Below are 22,761 nucleotides of genomic sequence, written 5' to 3'. Positions count from 1 at the left end.
GAATTGCCCCTTGATACGCAGCGTGCAAAAAGTGCTCGGTAGGTGTACAGTATCCCTGCTCTTTTTCCTCAAGGTGAACAGAGGCCCGGGTCGGAACCTGAAACCACATCCTAAGTTTCTAAATGAGGCAACAACATCATCTATACATAGACAATATCAGGCAGCCCTGCAGGGAAATGCTCAATAGCACACCCTCACGCACACACACACTACTCTGAATGTTAATACCCGCTATTGCTGAACCCTCAGTATGCTAATGATCATTTTAAAAAGCAGTGTCACTACATTAATGAATATTTATTCGTGGCCCGGAGAGGGTGACAAGATGGGAAACGAACATAAAAAAAAATAAAAGACCCAAATTAGGACACCTTGAGAGACAAGAGGACCAACATTTACATTTAAACTATCTTAACCAGCTTCTCGTTATCTGAAATGCAGTATGACAAAAAAAAAAAAAAAAGGCCACACATTTACACTCTTACTTGCCACACGCTTTTTCTGTCCTGTCCTGTCCTGTCATCCCCTTTCCTTCTCCTCCTCCTCCTCCTCCTCCTCTCTGAGGGGAAAAGCATCACTTGCTGTTTGGACAGCCGAATACTGGTAGGTCTGTTTATTATTTCCTTTCTCAGATGCAAATCTATTACAACCAAGGACCACTTAGCTTCATGTAAAACCTTAGGATGGTGTTGTGATTGTTTTACTTACGGCATGGTGAAAACTAAACTGCAGATTCTTTGCCACTTGGCAGGATTTAACATTTTCTTTCTAGAAATGTCCCCAGTTTAAAGAATTATTTAGTTATTTTTAGTCACTGACTTTATATCATAATGTAAGTTTAGTAGGAATATCAAATCATATGTTGTTGCGATCTGCTGCTCAGATCTTCACATGTTTGTTATTTCCATTTTTGTTTCATTCTCAGTCTGACCCGTTTATTTCCTGTTTTGCCCATCACTCTGGTTACTCATTAGTTCACCTGCTACACTCGTACCGCACACCTGCTTCAGCTAATCACCCTCCTTTATAAGCCAGCCTTTTCTGTTCAGTCTTCCTCGGATCCTAATTTGCCCACGCGCAACAGTGACGACTCTCGACCTGCATCTTTGTATGTATATTCTCGCTAGCTTTTACGCTAAGCCATTTGTTTATTCCAGCTCACATGCTGAGGAATTGTTTTTTCTGTTTTTGGTTTGCCTTCTCTTTACAGCAGTGTTTTTGTTCCTAGCCTTTTATTATTTAATAAATCCATTTATAACTTACCTTGTTGTGTTCATCGCTTCGACGCATCCCCGGAAGAACCAATCCGGCATTACAATGCCACACAAGCGTCACAGTAGGATCCGAGCATCAAAATGTTTTTCCGCGTCGAAACCACGGGAGGAACCCTTCGACTTGGGTTTGTGGTTGGAGCTCGTGGCTTGGGAGCAGGAAAGACTTGACTGTGGGCCTGAAGTCCCCTCCGAAGCCGTTCGCGCTGCCCCGAAGAGGCGGGGGGTCCAGTGGAGAGGTCCCCCGCACGGCAGTAATTATCCAGCACCACTTCATCCTTCCTACGAACACAGCAAAATTCACCCCGACCAGGATTCACCTTCCACTACCGGTAATCCAGCTTGTTTTTTTTCCCCTGACTCTAGCAGTCACGACATTTGGGGTACGCCCACCGGTGACGCAACACCGCCCCCTGTTGTTGACATTTTTTCAGAAGATTTTTATATTGTGGACAGTACTTTTCATTCCCAACCTTTTTCGAATACCAATAACATTTATGATAAAATACGTAATTATCAGGATATTTTTTCTCATTATTCTAGTCAACCTCAGTCACCTAGTTTTTCTTCAACTCCACCTGTAAAACCTCATTCCCAGCCCAAGTCCAAGGTTTTTTCTCCCTTTTCAAAGGGACACTCTGGACAATATAGAGGGGAGGAGTCTGCCCGCCTCCAAACCTCCCACCACCCTCCCTTATGGTCAGTCCCTGACCACAGGGAACGGGTCTGGGATTCCCGTCTGGAGGGGGGGGCTATGGCCTATAGCTGTGTTGCGGAGGTAGCGCAGACGCTACCATTTCTTAAAACTGTCAAACCGCAACCTCCTATGAGGCCACCCTTACCTGTTTTTCGGCCCGTTAAACCGCTAGCTCCTCCTAGGCCGCCGCCACCTGTATTCCGCTTAGCTCTTCCTCGTAGACCTCCTCCACCTGTGTTTCCCCCGGCCAAGTCTCAACGGCCTTGTAGACCTCCTCCACCTGTTTTTCCCCCGGCCAAGTCTCAACGGCCTTGTAGACCTCCTCCACCTGTGTTGCCCCCGGTCAAATCCCAACGACCAAGTAGACCTCCTCCACCGGTGTTCAGACTCGCGAGGTCATTACCTCAAGCACATCCTCCACCACCGGTGTTCTGCATTTCTCCCAGTTTGGTTCTCACACCAGCACTTAACTGTAGTCTGGTTCTCGCACCAGAAACTGATGTTAGCCTGGTTCTCAAGCCAGCACTAGACTCCCACCTGGTTCTCACACCAGCCTCCGACCCAGAACTGGTTCTCATACCAGTTACAGACTTTAGCCTGGAGCCCACTCCAGTACCAGCTCCAGAGCTGGAGCCTACTCCAGTACCAGCTCCACGCCGCCAAGCGCCGGTACCAGCTCCACGCCGCCAAGCGCCGGTACCAGCTCCGCGCCGCCAAGCACCGCCGACGACGGGGCTGGAGCCCACACCAGCGTCGACGACGGGGCTGGAGCCCACACCAGCGTCGACGACGGGGCTGGAACCTTCACCTGTGTCGACAGGGCTGGAGCCCACTCCAGTGCCAGCTCCTCGACAAGCGCCGGTACCAGCTCCACGCCGCCAAGCACTGCCGACGAAGAAGCTGGAGCCCACACCGGCGCCGACGATGAGGCTGGAGCTCACACCAGTTACGACTCCTGCGGCTCCCAGGCCGCCTCCGACGACTCCTGCGGCTCCCAGGCCGCCTCCGACGACTCCTGCGGCTCCCAGGCCGCCTCCGACGACTCCTGCGGCTCCCAGGCCGCCTCCGACGACTCCTGCGGCTCCCAGGCCGCCTCCGACGACTCCTGCGGCTGCAGCACCCGCATCATCCTCGCCAGCTGCACTCGGGCCTGCTTTGGCTGCAGTCCCCGCACCCTCGTCTGCTGCTTCCAAGCCTGCTGGGATTTCGGTGCTGAGGCGTCGTCCACCACGTCGACCACGGGCGTGGCCTCTGCGAGGTCATCCTCCTCGCCAGACACTCCCTCCTCCATGTCGGCCACGGATGTGGCCGTGCCCGGGTCGTCCGCCTCGCCGGGCACCTCATCCTGCGAGGCGGCCACTAATGTGGCCTTTTCGAGGTCGCCCGCCAAAACTTTTTCGGCAGCAGCGTTCCACCCGCCGCCGCCACATGATGTGTCCTCGGTGGATTCGGGGACATGCGATCTGGCGACCCTCCACCGTGGCCTCCCTCCGCCCTCCCTTCGTTTGTGGACTTTCTGGTTTTGGGGAGGGGGTTCAAGTTTTTGTTTGTGTTTTTGAGACATCTGGTATCTGTCTTTTGTTGGGGGGGAATACTGTTGCGATCTGCTGCTCAGATCTTCACATGTTTGTTATTTCCATTTTTGTTTCATTCTCAGTCTGACCCGTTTATTTCCTGTTTTGCCCATCACTCTGGTTACTCATTAGTTCACCTGCTACACTCGTACCGCACACCTGCTTCAGCTAATCACCCTCCTTTATAAGCCAGCCTTTTCTGTTCAGTCTTCCTCGGATCCTAATTTGCCCACGCGCAACAGTGACGACTCTCGACCTGCATCTTTGTATGTATATTCTCGCTAGCTTTTACGCTAAGCCATTTGTTTATTCCAGCTCACATGCTGAGGAATTGTTTTTTCTGTTTTTGGTTTGCCTTCTCTTTACAGCAGTGTTTTTGTTCCTAGCCTTTTATTATTTAATAAATCCATTTATAACTTACCTTGTTGTGTTCATCGCTTCGACGCATCCCCGGAAGAACCAATCCGGCATTACAATGCCACACAAGCGTCACATATGTTGTCTGTTCTAGTTTTAAAATGTTAAAATTGAGAAAATTGCTATTTAAATAAGATATCTTAGTTTTCCCCACATAGAAAACCTTGTTTAAAGATTCCAAAACATCTCTAGGATGCCTAATTTAAGAATTGCAAGTTGAATAATGCTTGTTTTCAGAATAAAATACGTATTTGCTTAAGAGTCCTGCTAAATCTTAATTTATGATGTGTTTTAAGTAAAATTAACTAGCTGCGTGGACAGATTATTTCACAAGTTTTTAAGTATTTTTTTCCCCTGCAATCTAGTCTTTTCATCCTATATTTGGTCAGCTCTTTTTTAGATATTTCATTTATCCATCCATCCATTTTCTACTGCTTATTCCCCTTTGGGGACGCGGGGGACTCTGGTGCCTATCTCAGCTACAATCTGGCAGAAGGCAGTGTACACCCTGGACAAGTCGCTACTTCATCGCAGGATATTTCATTAATTATTTTCTACCTGTGGTTAATGCAATTATGTCCGTTTAAAATAAAGACTTGTTTTTGTATTGTGAGTTTGTGATGTAAATATTTGTTCATGATAAAATGTATGTTCTGAATAATATTCTGCATAATTCCAAATTTTTACCAGAAATCTTTTGAATAAAGGTGGGTACTTCTGTGAAATAGTATGAGGTTTGTAAGAGACCTATTTAGATATATGTAAAACATTTTAAAATCACTTTAAAAAGTTTTTTTTGTGAAATATCACAATTTATTTAACTGCGACAACCGTCATTATTATTTTGAATAAAAGTCATCGGCATGAAAGGCTGTAGAGCAGCACACGCACATGCACACACGATTGACGCTTCCCTCTTCTCCTTCACGTCAGCAGCTGGGTCACACACAGTGGAACAGGGTGTACAGCCTGCTGCGGGGTTAGTGCCTGGCCAGCAGAAAAAGAAGTCATTTGAAACTGGCGATCATTTGAGAATGTTATTGATCAATTGTTTTTTAGCCGGCATTTACAGGTGAGACTATTCGTTTGTTTACGTGTTGTTGTGTTTTTTTCCATTTTCCATTTGTGAGGTAATTTTCTGGTTAGTAGGACTATGCAAAAATACACAAAATTCTGAGTGAGGGTTCCAGGAAGAAGCAATAAAAATGTCATCATATCCCTCGCTGAGCCGCACTCTTGTAGCTTTGCATTCTTACAGGATTCAGCAATTACCTTTTGCTGTCCTTATTATAATGCAGCACTGAATGACTGCAAATTAGATGACTTTGTGGATTTTTGTATTGAGTAAAATTTAAATACATGTAACCTGCAGTTGGAAGGAGTGTGTCTATTAAAAGATATGTGTGTGCGTGTGTGTGTGTGTGTGTGTGTGTGTGTGTGTGTGTGTGTGTGTGTGTGTGTGTGTTGTGTGCATGAGCAACAGTACTGAGTGAGGCCAATGAAGTGGAGCACGCTTGAGCACAAATCAGAGTACTCACACTTGGGTTGTCTTCCCAGCTGGCACAATACATTGAAACAACATTGAGAACTTGTTGAATTAGATTCTGACGTAGAACAACTCAAACATAACACTGAAACAACATGCTTTTTGACAACTTTTAAACAATGTCGGGTTCTGAAGTTGATTTGACCATTGGATTTTGGTCTTTTCCTAACCAATATTCTACAACACAAATACAAGGTTGAAACAACATGCTTTATGACGACGTTTTTTCAATGTCAGATTGTGACGTTGATTTGACCATTGAAATGTGGCCATTTTCCAATCAGCAACATGAATCCAACGGTGTCTCAATTCACAAATGCAACTATTTTGCAACGTTTTTTCAAAGTCAGTATTAAAGGACGTGTACGTATAATCAACGATGTATCAATGTCTTGTGCCTGCTAGGTTTGGTCTTGTTCACACAACAGTACCATTCCGAATTGTTCTAATCAGACCTAGACACCTTTCCTGTATGAATATAAATCAGATACATTATGTATGCGATGCGTCCTCAATGTGAATGCTACTGTGCTCAGGTCGCGTTCATCCGACCAGAAAATCATCATCACAAAGCGATAAGTCCCATATTTACATGCATGCCCAAACAGATGGTCACAAAGTAAATAGTAGACAACAGAGCACAACATTCATGTTTTAGGAACTTACATAAAACTTACTCCACTCCTGTCTCCGACTGCTCGCCCACAGTCACACTCTCACTAGTTGGCAAAGCGACTGTCACAGTTCATAGCTTACAGCTAGGGATTGACATAAAATTGTTTTTCAAACCATGGGAAGGGCTTAAGTGAGTGTGAAGAAGCAAATGATATATATTACATTCAAAAAAGAAATGGTCAAAAAACATGGTGAGCTAGTCGATAACGCCAGCCAAGAATGTAAAAATAATATCTAAATGGTGGATATTTCTCCATGAAAATATGGAGAGGCTAGTGATGGTGTGTTTGACTGAAAACCTTTGGGCACTTAAGAATTCCATCCGATTCCTGGGATGCTGATTAGATGTACAACCGATTCTCCATTCTACACAATTCTCAATTCAAACAGATCCTTGCAATGTATTACTTGTAGGGTTCTTGACAACGATTTGATTCGATTCAGAATTTAATGTTGCCGATACCAGTTGAAATTGATTCAGAAACTCTTTAGCAAAAAAAAATGTGTGATTGTAAAATAAATAGTGGATACTAGACACTGCTGGTGAAGTTTCCTATAGTGCTGTTTTTTCTTGTAAGATAATTATGTACTGTATACAAACAAGCAAGTAAACAACAATTAATGGACAATACATTCACAGCTTATTTGAAAGAAATGCAACCAACACTTTAGGTTGAATTAACAAGAGGAAATCAAGATTCAATTATTTTTTGATAAAATTACAGCAACCAACATTTTAACAGTAGGTTTACCTGCTACATAAAATGTGTGCTTGTAAAGGAGAGTGTCCCAGGTGTGCAGAAGCATGTATGCTCACTCATCCCCGTCGATGGTGTTGACCCCTGCTTTCATTTCATAGCCTCCTTCATCCATCTCTTGTATTTATTTCTCTCTGAAGATATGACCTCCCCTTGTGTTTCGGAAGTCAGTGCGCCGCCGTAACTTGCTCTACTGTCACTCACGTTGTGTCGGTCGTGTCTTTTGTGTTTTGCGGCTTTATATTCTTGTGCTGTTTCGTTTGTGTAGGTTGTGGCTTCTGCAATCGTGTTGTAGCTGAAGGGTTTTGCGTTATAGTTTATGATATTGTCCTGTGAAGTTTACATTTGTCATGACCTTTCTCGACCAACGTAGCTTTGATGACGCCACAGACAGGCAAATAGACTTAACGCTTAACGTTCTTATTATTAAAAGTGCTAAACTTTGTATAAAGTCTGCAGCTCCTAGATCCAATGTTTTCCTTTTTCTCGTATCAATAAAATCAATCGATTCTCTTTTATAACGATCTTGGATCAATACCTGTCTTTGGAACGCATACTTGCTAAACAACATCGATCAACTGTTACACCCCTACGTAGTACCATGAATGAGGTAGTGTCCATTGTTACTTTCAGTAGATGTCAACTAGTTAGCCTTGTGGATGTGCCACCAATAATTGTGAGCGCTTGAAAATATGTCAACATGGATAGGAACTAAATTCAAGAAGCCAAACAAAATGAGTCAACGGGCTACATTTGGGCACCCCTGTACTAGACTGTCAAGTCAACCCCAGTGGGGATGTTCCGAGAACCTCACTAAATGTTTGTCTATTTGTCGGGATTCTCATTTGCACAACTTTGAAATATTATGTACTCTTCTCTTCGAACAGGGGTCTTTGCGGCAGTGCTAAGGCCTCTTTTAAAGAAGAGCAGTTTGATCATCTACCAACCGACAATAGATAGATAGATAGATAAATAGAGAGATAGATAGATGGATGGATAGATAGATAGATAGATAGATAGATAGATAGATAGATAGATAGATAGATAGATAGATAGATAGATAGATAGATAGTAATTTATTGATTCCTTCAGGAAAATTAAAAGTTTAAAACAAAAACGAAAAACCATCAAAAATAAATATATATATATATATATATATATATATATATATATATATATATATATATATATATATATATATATATATATATATATATGCATATATATACATATATCAATCAATCAATCAATCAATCAATGTTTATCTATATAGCCCTAAATCACAAATGTCTCAAAGGACTGTACAAACCATTACGACTACGACATCCTCGGAAGAACATATATATATATATATATATATATATATATATATATATATATTTATGTATATATATATATATATGTATATGTATATATATATGTATATATATATATATATATATATGTATATATATATATATATATATGTATATATATATATATATATATATATATATATATATATATATATATATATATATATATATATATATATATATGTATATATATATATTTACACAAACCCCCGTTTCCATATGAGTTGGGAAACAATATATATATATATATATATATATATATATATATATATATATATATATATATATATATATATATATATATATATATATATATATATATATATATATATATATATATATATATATATATATATATTGTTCGCCCTTAGATCTGTAGGTCGTGAGTTCAAACCCCGGCCGTGTCACACCAAAGACTATAAAAATGGGACCCATTACCTCCCTGCTCTGCACTCAGCATTGGGGTAGGAATTGGGGTTAAATCACCAAAAATGATTCCCGGGCACAGCTGCTGCTCTCTGCCCCCTTCACCTCCCAGGGGGTGATCAAAGATGATGGCTCAAATGCAGAGAATAATTTCGCCACACCGAGTGTGTGTGACAATCATGGGTACTTTAATTTATTATACACATATACATACAGTATATATACATACATATATATATATATATATATATATATATATATATATATATATATATATATATATATATATGTCTTGATTGGATTATCCAGAGAATAGTGCTCGTTACCGTTGTAGAGCGCAATATGTAGGTGTGGGAAAAATTACAAGACTGCTTCATCAGGAGATGATTGAGGGAAACCCTCATGAAACAGTTCTGTAGAGACGAAGTAGTCTTGTAATTTTTCCCACACCTATATATATATATATATATATATATATATATATATATATATATATATATATATATATATATATATATATATATATATATATACACAAACCCCGTTTCCATATGAGTTGGGAAATTGTGTTGGATGTAAATATAAACGGATTATAATGATTTGCAAATCCTTTTCAACCCATATTCAATTGAAAGCACTACAAAGACAAGATAGTAGCAACATTATTAATATTGCTACTACGGATAATTTTATCAACAACTCCTTAAAACAGCCCACTACCTATAATATGGGCTTTCTAAACATCAGATCTTTGTCTCCCAAAACGTTATTAGTCAATGAGGTCATTAGAGACAACAACCTTAACGTCATCGGTCTTAGCGAAACCTGGCTTAAACCAGACGACTTTTTTGCGATAAATGAGGTATCCCCTCCTAACTATACGAATGCGCATATTGCCCGTCACCTCAAAAGGGGAGGGGGTGTCGCACTAATATACAACGAAAACTTTAACTTTAGTCCTAACTTAAATAATAAATATAAATCGTTTGAGGTGCTTTCTATGAAGTCTGCCACACCTCTGCCTCTGTGCCTGGCCGTTATCTACCGCCCCCCAGGGCCCTATTCGGACTTTATTAGTGAATTCTCAGAGTTTGTTGCTGATCTAGTGACGCACGCCGATAATATAATTATAATGGGGGACTTTGATATCCATATGAATACCCCATTGGACCCACCGTGCGTGGCGCACCAGACTATAATTGATAGCTGTGGTCTTACACAAATAATAAATGAACCGACGCATCGCAGCGGTAATACGATAGACCTAGTGCTTGTCAGAGGTATCACCGTTTCCAAAGTTATGATACTCCCGTATACTAAAGTAATGTCCGATCATTACCTTATAAAATTCGAAGTTCAGACTCATGTTCGGCAAGCTAATAATAATAATAACTGCTATAGCAGCCGCAACATTAATGCTGCCACAACGACGACTCTTGCGGACCTACTGCCCTCGGTAATGGCACCGTTCCCAAAGTATGTGGGCTTTATTGATAACCTCACTAACAACTTTAACAACGCCCTGCGCGAAACCATTGATAGTATAGCACCGCTGAAGTTAAAAAAGGCTCCAAAAAGGCGTACGCCATGGTTTACTGAAGAAACTAGAGCTCAGAAATTATTATGTAGAAAGCTGGAACGCAAATGGCGCACGACTAAACTTGAGGTGCACCATCAAGCATGGAGTGATAGTTTAATAACTTATAAACGCATGCTTACCTTAGCTAAAACTAATTATTACTCAAATCTCATCCGCATTAATAAAAACGATCCAAAATTTTTGTTTAGTACAGTAGCATCGCTAACCCAACAAGGGACTCCTTCCAGTAGCTCCACCCATTCGGCAGATGACTTTATGAAGTTATTTAATAAGAAAATTGAACTTATTAGAAAGGAGATTAAAGACAATGCGTCCCAGCTACAACTGGGTTATAGTAACACAGATACGATTGTATATACGGCGGATACTGCAAATATCCAAAATAGTTTCTCTCGTTTTGATGAAATAACATTAGAAGGATTGTTACAACGTGTAAATGGAATAAAACAAACAACATGTTTACTTGACCCACTTCCTGGGAAACTCATCAAGGAGCTTTTTGTATTATTAGGTCCATCAGTGCTAAATATTATAAACTTATCACTTTCCTCGGGCACTGTTCCCGTTGCATTCAAAAAAGCGGTTATTCATCCTCTCCTTAAAAGACCTAACCTCGATCCTGACCTCATGGTAAACTACCCACCGGTGTCTCACCTTCCCTTTATTTCGAAAATCCTCGAAAAAATTGTTGCAGAGCAGCTAAATGAGCACTTAGCGTTTAACAATCTATGTGAAATCTTTCAATCCGGTTTCAGGGCAAATCACTCGACTGAGACAGCCCTCGCAAAATTGACTAATGATCTATTGCTAACGATGGACTCTGATGCGTCATCTATGTTGCTGCTCCTCGATCTTAGCGCCGTCGATCATAATATTTTATTAGAGCGTATCAAAATACGAATTGGTATGTCAGACTCAGCCCTGTCATGGTTTAACTCTTATCTTACTGATAGGATGCAGTGCGTCTCCTATAACAGTGTGACCTTGGACTATGTTAAGGTAACGTGTGGAGTTCCCCAGGGTTCGGTCCTTGGCCCTGTACTCTTCAGCATCTACATGCTGCCGCTGGGTGACGTCATACGCAAATACGGTATTAGCTTTCACTGTTATGCTGATGACACCCAACTCTACATGCCCCTAAAGCTGACCAACACGCCGGACTGTAGTCAGTTGGAAGCGTGTCTTAATGAAATTAAACAATGGATGTCCGCTAACTTTTTGCAACTTAATGCCAAAAAAACGGAAATGCTGATTATCGGTCCTGCTAGACACCGACCTCTATTTAATAATACAACTTTAACATTTGACAACCAAATAATAAAACAAGGTGACTCTGTAAAAAATCTGGGTATTATCTTCGACCCAACTCTCTCCTTTGAGTCACACATTAAAAGCGTTACTAAAACGGCCTTCTTTCATCTCCGTAATATCGCTAAAATTCGCTCCATTTTGTCCACTAAAGACGCCGAGATCATTATCCATGCATTTGTTACGTCTCGTCTCGATTACTGTAACGTATTATTTTCGGGTCTCCCCATGTCTAGCATTAAAAGATTACAGTTGGTACAAAATGCGGCTGCTAGACTTTTGACAAGAACAAGAAAGTTTGATCACATTACGCCTGTACTGGCTCACCTGCACTGGCTTCCTGTGCACTTAAGATGTGACTTTAAGGTTTTACTACTTACGTATAAAATACTACACGGTCTAGCTCCAGCCTATCTTGCCGATTGTATTGTACCATATGTCCCGGCAAGAAATCTGCGTTCAAAAGACTCCGGCTTATTAGTGATTCCTAGAGCCCAAAAAAAGTCTGCGGGCTATAGAGCGTTTTCCGTTCGGGCTCCAGTACTCTGTAATGCCCTCCCGGTAACAGTTCGAGATGCTACCTCAGTAGAAGCATTTAAGTCTCACCTTAAAACTCATCTGTATACTCTAGCCTTTAAATAGACCTCCTTTTTAGACCAGTTGATCTGCCGCTTCTTTTCTTTCTCCTATGTCCCCCCCTCCCTTGTGGAGGGGGTCCGGTCCGATGACCATGGATGAAGTACTGTCTATCCAGAGTCGAGACCCAGGATGGACCGCTCGTCGGGACCCAGGATGGACCGCTCGCCTGTATCGGTTGGGGACATCTCTACGCTGCTGATCCGCTTGAGATGGTTTCCTGTGGACGGGACTCTCGCTGCTGTCTTGGAGCCACTATGGATTGAACTTTCACAGTATCATGTTAGACCCGCTCGACATCCATTGCTTTCGGTCCCCTAGAGGGGGGGGGGGGGGGGTTGCCCACATCTGAGGTCCTCTCCAAGGTTTCTCATAGTCAGCATTATCACTGGCGTCCCACTGGATGTGAGTTTTCCTTGCCCTTTTGTGGGTTCTTCCGAGGATGTTGTAGTCGTAATGATTTGTGCAGTCCTTTGAGACATTTGTGATTTGGGGCTATATAAATAAACATTGATTGATTGATTGATATTTGATGTTCAAACTCATAAACTAAATTTTTTTTTTGCAAACAATAATTAACTTAGAATTTCATGGCTGCAACACGTGACAAAGTAGTTGGGAAAGGGCATGTTCACCACTGCGTTACATCACCTTTTCTTTGAACAACACTCAATAAACGTTTGGGAACGGAGGAAACTAATTGTTGAAGCTTTGAAAGTGGAATTCTTTCCCATTCTTGTTTTATGTAGAGCTTCAGTCGTTCAACAATCCGGGGTCTCCGCTGTCGTATTTTACGCTTCATAATGCGCCACACATTTTCGATGGGAGACAGGTCTGGACTGCAGGTGGGCCAGGAAAGTACCTGCACTCTTTTTCTACGAAGCCACGCTGTTGTAACACGAGCTGAATGTGGCTTAGCATTGTCTTGCTGAAATAAGGAGGGGCGTCCATGAAAAAGACAGAACTTAGATGGCAGTATATGTTGTTCCAAAACCTGTAAGTACCTTTCAGCATTAATGGTGCTTTCACAGATGTGTAAGTTACCCATGCCTTGGGCACTAATGCACCCCCATACCATCAAAGATGCTGGCTTTTGAACTTTGCGTCGATAATAGTCTGGATGGTTCGCTTACCCTTTGGTCCCGATGACACCTATGTCGAATATTTTCCCCAAAAATTTAAAATATGGACTCACCAGACCAAAAAACTCTTTTTCGGATTGCATCAGTCCATCTAAGATGATCTCGGGAGGGGGGGAAGGATTTTGGACGATTGCGGGCCGTATTTGGCCCGCGGGCTGTAGTTTGGGGACCACCGCAGTAGACCATTACATTTCATTAAATGACTTAGACACCTGGTGGGCCTCTCTGGTACTATCTTTCACTGGTTCTGCTCTTATCTCTCAGACAGATATTTTTATTTAATTATGGATGCTTTTTCCTCAGGAACCCAATGATACAAGATAAGATGTGGGGTTCCTCAAGGCTCAATTTGAGGTCCCATTCTTTTTTATCTTTATATGCTGTCTCTTGGGGACGTCACTAAGAGACACGACATGAGTTTCTACAGTTACGCTAATGATGCACAGTTGTGCAGTGCCGTGTCTCTTGATTACACCGGACCAATAGATAGCCTTACTGCAGAAAGTGCATTGTCGACATCAAGTCATGGAGGGCAGTGAATTTCCTACAGCCCAACCAGGAAAAAACAGAGGTTTTAGTTATAGGACCTGAAGGCCAGAGGGAGACACCTTTACCAAAATTAATAGATTTCAAGCAAACAGTCTGCAGAGAGCGTTGAAATAATATAATTAAAGGTAAAGACACACCTTTTTAATCAGGATTTTTACTGATCATATGTTTTTAATTATTTTACTGTGTTAGTATTGCCCTAATCTTTAATATTTCTAGTATTATTCTCTCAATGTTGTGTTTTTATTAGTTTATTATGTAATATTTATATTGTTTGTATTTTATTTTTACATACACAGATGGTGGTTTTCATCAAATCCTTAGTGCCATGCCATGTTTTGTTTTGGCTTTGTCAATAGTGCTGAGCGTGTGTGTGTGCGTGCGTGCGTGCATGTGTGTGTGTGTGTGTGTGTGTGTGTGTGTGTGTGTGCGTGTTTGTGTGTGTGTGTGTGTGCGTGCTTGTGTGTGTAAATGCGCCTGTGTGTTTTCTTCTCTTCTATTATTACTATTTTTTGTTTGTTTTGTACAGCACTTTGTGTTTGCCACTTGTCTGTGTATGAAAAGTGCTATATGAATAAAATTTGATTTGATTTGAAAAACATTTTGACTAACAAGGACTAAGAGCAAAACAAACAAAACAGACTTTACTATGAAAATCCTTAGTCGAAGACGCCTACTGTAACCCACACACACTTTAGGTGTCAAGTGTGCTACAGACTGCCCAGTATAGGTGTGCAACTGCACACACATTTTGCATAAGGGTGTGGTTGTTACAAAGACATATAGCAACATTGAACAGAAACAACAGATATGTAAACAAAAACCTAATTTGTCCTATTTTTTCCCACAGGAATGTATATGGGTCTGTACTTAAATTGCTTCTGATTCTGCGTTCTATCAGGACTACATACAGCATGACGGGTAACCAACAAGATGCGGTCCCGATCACGCCGACAAGCCCCACCCAATCGCCAAACACCATAGAAAACCAAAGTCATTCTGCAGGCCAAAGTGCCGACAGGTTCATGAGTGAGCAACGCAGAACCCACCGTGAGTTAACTCAACTCCCCAACACTTCTGTTTGTATACAAAAATACATTAGCAGTACATAATTTTAACATTCAGGCAAAACCTAAAGTTTCGCCCTGTGTGTTTACATAGTTAGGGTCAAATACTTGTTGCTGCACTTATAGTTTCAGAATTGTGTGTACAGGGGTACCTAGTTTTTTCTACACCCTGCTTTGACTATGATTCAGTTTCAGGCGATTTTTGCGAAAAAAAATATGTCTCTCAGTTTTACACGGTCTCAGTTTTACAACGATTATACTCAATCTCTGGGATTTTGTTACAGAGTGTGGTTGCAAATTAAAGCCAAATAAAGTTGTAGAATACAGTAATAGTTCAATCAAAGTCAATACGAAATTTAAGAGTCTGTGTTTCCAGAGTGTCACTGAACGCACCAGAAGGCTATGATCAGTCTGGCCAAACAATCAAGTATGGTCGCTTACTGGCATACCTTAGCAGTAGGGATGGGATTTATGGCTCTTTGTAGGAAGCCGGATCTTGATGAGCCGTTCCTTTTAAAGAGTCGTTCAGAAGAATGGCTTGTTGTTATAGTTAGTTGTTTTTTTGTTTTTTTTTATCAAGGAAACAATCACTATTACTATCAATTCATCCATGCATCCGTCCATCCATCCATCGTCTACCAGCATCTGGTAAAAGTGATTGAGTTATACGATAATTTACACAATTATTACCCAAAGAGACAAGCGGTAGAAAATGGATGGATGGGTAGATTACTCTATTGGTGGGATTTATTCTGAAATATTGGCTATAATTTTACTTTTTTTTGTCTGTTTTCATTGTAAACATTTCATAAGGGGGTTCCATATTTCCATCATTTGGCAGTGACATCACTAATATGAATTTTCCCTCACCTAAACAAATGTGTAGCATTTTAACAATGCAGAAAAAAATACACATCTAGGTAAGAATAAGACCCATATGCAAAATTTAAAACCACAAAAAAAAAAATGGGACGTATTAAAAAAATGTAAGTGCAGAATTGTACTACAATGCCTGGTGTGTGTACGCTTGAACTGCTACACTTTAGGATAATAAACCTGAAAAGCAATTCAAATAAAAATAAATGAAAACATCCATCCATCCATTTTCTACCGCTTGAGCCTATCTCAGCTGCATTCGGACGGAAGGCAGGGTACACCCTGGACAAGTCGCCACCTCATATTACATTTAAAAAATAATAATAAAAAACAAAATATATATCTTTTTATTAGGGCTGTCAAACGAGATTAATTGTGATTAATCGAATTGTTCATAATTAACTCAAAATTAATCATTATTAATCACAGAAAGATATAATTTTTCATCATTAATAATGGTATCATTGACAGATAATTTCAAAGTTTTTAATACCATGACTGGATAATTAATTTGCTTTGATGAAATGTTTTAAACATTATGCTTTTTTAAACAGCGCAACATAAAAAGGATATAAACACAGATGTGTTAGTGTCTTACCTGAGTTTGTATTTTTGTTAGGAATACAGAATTTGTATTCCTGCTTTAGGAGTACTTGCATTTAGAGGAGAGGGGCTACACTTCCATGTTTAGATAGTAGTAACACAAAAAATTAATAACACAAAATGTGGATTGTAACGCTCCACATTTTGATGTTAGGTGATATTTTTTCTACCTAAATAAATGTTTCGGATATTCTGTACTTTACATGTTGTACAAGTTATTAGCATTCATGTCTCTGCATGACAATGTTTTAACCTTCTCCACCTACTTATTAATAAAATGTAATATTCAGTCTTTTCAACATTCTGTAATTGTGGACTGTATATCAGAACAGGTTATAAAAGAGTATATCATAGCTATGGCATAATTGTGCAGTGAACCGTAATTACCCGGTGCGGGTTGCAGAAGGCAGTGGCAGGCATGCCTGCAGTATTAGACCTAGTTTCAGTGGTAGAGAAGAAGAAGACGAGATTGTTTAAAGACTGTCTTCCTTGCCGCTGTCATTACAACACACTTAATTTCAATCTACCAGAAAACATTTATTCAGGTAAAAATATCACAGAATAACAGAATAGCATGATCGTATTGTAAGACGATTTTTCATTGTTTTGGTGGTGTGACCGGATGTAAAGCGTGGCGGTACTATTGTGAAGCCGCCAACTTGACTTGTGTGATTGGTATGAGAAAAAACTTGACATCCATCCATCTTCTTCCGCTTATCCGAGGTCGGGTCGCGGGGGCAGCAGCCTAAGTATGGAAGCCCAGACTTCCCTCTTCCCAGCCACTTCGTCCAGCTCTTACCGGGGGATCCCGAGGTGTTACCAGGCCAGCCGGGAGACATATTCTTCCCAATGTGCCCTGGGTCTTCCCCGTGGCCTCCTACCGGTTGACTTTACATGTCTATGATAAAAGTGACTTTAGACTACCGTCTTTGTTTCTGCTGAGCTTTTATTCCATTTTACTAAAGCAGTTTAAGTAATAATCTACATTTTATGTTAGAAATGCACTCAACCGTAATGCAAAACGGACGTGAAGCTTCTCCTTTCTACAAGCAGCAATGCGTAGCAGCAATGCGTGCCAGCAGCGTTCGATCCAATGATGTCGTCTCTGGGCGATTGAAGGTAAAATTGTCTTGCCTTGTCCGAAAAACGACTCGCCATGGCTTTGGACCAGAAATTTACATAAGGTCTCCCTTTCTCTGTGCTGTTATGGATGCTATTACACCGTTCCCCAAACGACAGAACGAGTTGAGGGTCAAAAACAGTAATCCCGCCGTTAAAGAAACGTATTGTTAACCCGTTAAATTTGACAGCCCTAATTTTTATATGTAAAACAAATATAAATATGTACCTTTTTAAAAAAAAACAATATATATATTTCATCATCAAGAGTGATAAATAAAGGTACAAATTACGTCAAATTTTCATTTAGTCATATTATTTATCATGTTCTTTGAATGATTTTTTTAATGTAAAACTATAATAATAATCTTTAAAATGTGTTTTGCGTCAATAATTGAATTTACATGTTTCCTATGGCAAAAATTGTTTTAGTTTTCATACAAAAATTAAATTTGAGGTACTTCTGATATAGCCGCTCGATTATCACCAACAAAAATGAAAATAAATCAGAATTAGACTATAGTTGATGGAAAAAAAAAGTGTTTTTAATGTTTGTAATTTGTTTTGCAGCATCATCGTGGGTTGTTGCCGCCCTCTGTGTTGTGAGTTTGTGCGTGATGCTCTCCTTTGGCGTGTGCGCGTGGAAGAAATGCCTGAAAAAGGACAAGGACAAGAAAAAAGGGAAGGAGAAGAGCAAAGGAGGGGGCGTTGACACTGAAATGGATGGAGGTTACAAAGAGGTACACACCTCCTGCAGCCTTGTGCTTGTAATGTATCTGGGCCAAGTAGGACTCGTCACTTAGTGTTCGCATAAAGGCATGCTGCACATCACTTATGGGGGGGTTATACCGTCCTCAGGCGAGAATGCGTAAACCTGACAGGGCGCCTATTTAAGCTGCGTGAGGATGAGAGTTGAGCAATAGCAGATCCACAAACTGCCACAAAGTCACTGATTCTATGATTTTTAACATGTTGACGTGTGTGTGTGTGTGTGTGTGTGTGTGTGTGTGTGTGTGTGTGTGTGTGTGTGTGTGTGTGTGTGTGTGTGTGTGTGTGTGTGCAGCCGCTAAAAGTTGAAAGCAAGAAGGAAACAGAGTTGTCAGACACAGAGCCAAAGGAGGATGACAAGCTTGGCAGACTACACTTCACATTAGACTACAACTTCACTGATAACATGGTGAGATGTCAAATGTCACACCGCAACAATAACGGCAATATAACATTTTGTGTTTTTACGCCACATTTTCTATCTTCTCGTTTTCCAGCTAGTCGTTGGCATCTTGCAGGCCGCGGGGCTTCCTGCCATGGATGTGGGCGGGAGCTCGGACCCTTACGTAAAAGTCTATCTGCTTCCCGACAAAAAGAAAAAGTTTGAAACCAAAGTTCACAGGAAGACTCTCGAACCTGACTTCAACGAGACTTTCACATTTAAGGTCATTTCTTTTGAAATACTGCAATTTGTAAGAAAATATAGTACAATCTATAGCAGGGGTCTCAAAGCCAATTTACCTGGGGGCCACTGGATACAGAGTCTGGGTGAGGTGAGGTCCGCAAGAAAAGATTTCTTAAAAAAACTTTTTTAAATGTCTATTTTTATTTTCAACACAAAATAAAATCAAAATATAAATGAACAAAATGAGAATTAAGTCATGTGAAGCAATGCAAATTAAACAATAAAAAAAAAAAATTACGGTTTGAATTGGTACAGGTTATCGGGGATTGTTATTACTGCTGGACAGATGTCGCAAAACGTTTTTCTGCTTGCATCACGCAAGTGACGTCAATGTTCAGCCCTCGAGAGCCACATACCACACCGTGACTGGTAGATTTCATCAGCTCCGCACACAATGCTGTCAAACGGTATTCATTTAAAACTTGCGGGCCGCACTAACATTAAACTTTTATATTAAGGTGGGGGCCGCAAAATAACGTCTCACGGCCCTATTTGGCCCCTGGGCGGCGTGCCTGAGACCCCTGATCTATAGTATTAAACACAATCTGTTAAAGATAACCTGTGATGACACTTGTCGTCTAAATCAGTGTTTCTTAACCATAGGGCCCCAGAGCGCCCCATAGTGCGCCCCCCCCCAAAAGAAATCGGTTTCACATTTGTGGTTTTTATGGGCTACAGCGGCACTCAGTTGTAATACTCTTTCCCCCCACTTGTGGCAGTACTAACAACCTCAAACAAACAGAACAAGTCTGGTGTTGAAGTCGTAGAAGTTTCTTAAACGCCAAAATTATGACTAAAGTGGTGATGCTATATTTGAATTTGCACTTAAATTTTATTGACAGCTTATTTAGGAAAGTTACATGTTATTGTTATTCATTATTAATGTAGCTAGAATGTATTTATCTTAGCACCGTGTATTTCTATGTAAATGTATTTTTCATCGGTTTTCATGAGTCCCTTCTTTTGCAGTATATTTACTAAGTATTTATTTATGTAATCATCCTGACCTAAGCCTTGATAATAATCTTTGTGATTAACACATGCTTTCATATCATTTGACAAGGTTTACATGATTAAACTGTAAGTAGGTTAGATATAATTATTGAATAGGATTAAAATAAAAAGTAAGATGACTAATTCAGTGTTAACATTTAAGTCGGCCTTAGGCCCCAAGGTCAAAAACGTGAAGAACTCCTGGCCTAAATAATATGTATTGGATATGCTTTGGTGTAAATTTTCCTCAAAAGTCATATTTCTAACCTATGTAGTTTGTTTGTGGAGGCGTTCCCAGTTTGCAAATGAAACCATGCCCCCACACTATAAAAAACAATCATAATATATCTTATAAAAATGTATACTGTTTAAACATTCATCCATCCATCCATTTTCTACAGCTTATTCTCTTCGGGGTCGCTGGAGCCTATCTCAGCTACAATCGGACGGAAGGGCTGGTACACCATGGACAAGTCGCAACCTCATCCAGGGCCAACACAGATAGACAGACAACATTCACACTCACATTCACACACTAGGGCCAATTCAGTGTTGCCAATCAACCTATCCCCAGGTGCATGTCTTTGGAAGTGGGAGGAAGCCGGAGTACCCGGAGGGAAGCCACGCAGTCACGGGGAAGACATGCAAACTCCACACGGAAAGATCCCAGGCGCAGGGTCGAAACCATGACCTTCGTTTTGTGAGGCAGAAACACTAATTCTCTGCCACTGTGCTGCCCTGTTTAAACGTATATCTTGATATTTATTTTCCCAGTCACGGTCGAAAATAAACTTCCTAAACATTATATACAGTAGATTCACCCGGTTACAACGTTAGGTTGACCTACACACTGTCCGATTGATTGTATTAAAAAGTTTTGCTTTTAACAGCATTCATGTCACTGCATGTCGAGCGTGTTATTGCGCACATGCCACGATTGAATGAAAATAATACATATTGTATTACGGCTGTGTGGCATATTGTTGCAGAGGATGCGTCGACATGAACACAGCAAAGGTAAGATATAATGAATTTATTTAAGTAACAGGCTAAGAACAAAAATACTGGAGCTAAGCAGAAAAGGCAAACAAAGGGAACTAGCGTGGGAGCGTGGAAAACTAACTGCGTGGCGCAGTGGGAGAATGGCCGTGCGCAACCCAATGGTCCCTGGTTCCATCCCCACCTAGTACCAACCACGTCACATCCGTTGTGTCCTGAGCAAGACACTTCACCCTTGCTCCTGATGGGTGCTTGATAGCGCCTTGCATGGCAGCTCCTTCCATCAGTGTGTGAATGTGTGTGTGAATGGGCAAATGTGGAAGTAGTGTCAAAGCGCTTTGAGTACCTTGAAGGTAGAAAAGCGCTATACAAGCACAACTCATTTAAATACTAACAACTTAGCACGGAGGCACGCATCAGGGAAAACAAATCATTAGCGTGAGAGCTAGAATAAAAACAAAGGCGTAGCGTGAAAGCTAGCGAGAATATAAATGCGTAGCGTGACAGCTAACGAGAAAATACATACGAGTCGTCACTGTTGCATGAAAGCAAACTAGGATCCCAGAAAGACTGAACAGAAAAGGCTGGCTTATATTGGATGGTGATTACAGGTGTGCGTCTTGAAACCACGGCATGTGAAAATAATACGTAGCTATGGAAACAGACTAAAAACAGGAACTAAGGAGTCAAACTACCAAAATATGATACAGAAAAGAATCAAAACTACAACATAGAACGATCCGAGCAGCGGATCGCAACATATGGTACCTTTTTGTTGTTGTTTCCTCACAGCCTGCTGAAGAGGGCGTGGGAGCTTCTTCCCCTTCTATTGTGAGCTTGACTTAATGTCCAAATAAGTCAAAAAAGACAAATTTCATCACAGGTCACCTCTAATATTAACTGCCAAAGAAGCACAAAAAAAGAAGAGAATCGTGGCATAATAAAAGTGAAAACAACTTTGATCAAGCAGCACATCGGGATTTGGAGAGGGAGCACAGCAGACTTCATGCATTGGCCTTCTTTAAACATTCTTATGTGACATGCAAGTGTGAAAAGAAGATAACCTGCAGTTATTTGTTAAATGGTGACAAAATGCATCTGACTTCCTGTCATATTGTACTCAGCAGCCACGATAGATGTGTGTAGCCCACCGCTTTCTGGTTCTATGGTTATCATCACACTACTGTACAACTTTACCACCAGTTTTCCTCATACAAATGTGTATGTGTGTACGGTGTGCAGGTACCGTACACTGAGCTGGGCGGGAAGACGCTGGTGATGACAGTGTACGACTTTGACCGTTTCTCCAAACATGACGCCATCGGCGCTGTGAAGATACCGATGAGCAGTGTGGACTTCAGCCAGTCGCTGCAGGAGTGGAGGGACCTGCAGAAGGCGGAGAAAGAGGAGGTGGGCGTGTGCTTAAAACAAAGGAAAATGTTGTGTATAGTTTAGAGATCGACCGATTCTCGGCCCCGATATTTGGCATTTTGAGGTATAACTTCTTTTTTTTTTTAAACTACAACAAAACTACATCAGCAGAAACAATAATATGATACCAGTATTTAGTATTAAAATAGATAAGTAAATAGTAATAACCATAAGATTTATATTTTAGCTGAGTAAAAAGAACCTGAGGATGACAGAGACATGTTAATAAATTAATACAGTACCAATACAAACTGAGCTTAATTACA

At 40.8% G+C, this 22,761-nt stretch overlaps 1 protein-coding gene across 1 annotated transcript in view; it reads left to right on the top strand.

Moving 5' to 3' along the window:
• The first annotated feature begins 351 nt into the window (after positions 1–351).
• LOC133548738 (synaptotagmin-1-like) overlaps positions 352–22,761 on the top strand; it is a 25,382-nt gene continuing 2,972 nt past the window's right edge. The window contains exons 1-6 of the mRNA XM_061893706.1: positions 352–603; positions 14,856–15,004; positions 18,190–18,359; positions 18,683–18,796; positions 18,885–19,052; positions 22,307–22,474. Coding sequence (XP_061749690.1) covers positions 443–603; positions 14,856–15,004; positions 18,190–18,359; positions 18,683–18,796; positions 18,885–19,052; positions 22,307–22,474 — 930 coding nt within the window. The 5' untranslated portion in view covers positions 352–442. The remainder of the gene's footprint in view (positions 604–14,855; positions 15,005–18,189; positions 18,360–18,682; positions 18,797–18,884; positions 19,053–22,306; positions 22,475–22,761) is intronic.

This window comes from Nerophis ophidion, linkage group LG03, assembly GCF_033978795.1.
Source record: "Nerophis ophidion isolate RoL-2023_Sa linkage group LG03, RoL_Noph_v1.0, whole genome shotgun sequence".
In the NCBI taxonomy this organism is placed as follows: Eukaryota; Metazoa; Chordata; class Actinopteri; order Syngnathiformes; family Syngnathidae; genus Nerophis; species Nerophis ophidion.
The sequence above is the reverse complement of the archived record's forward strand: the minus strand, read 5'-3'. Positions and strand labels throughout refer to the sequence as shown.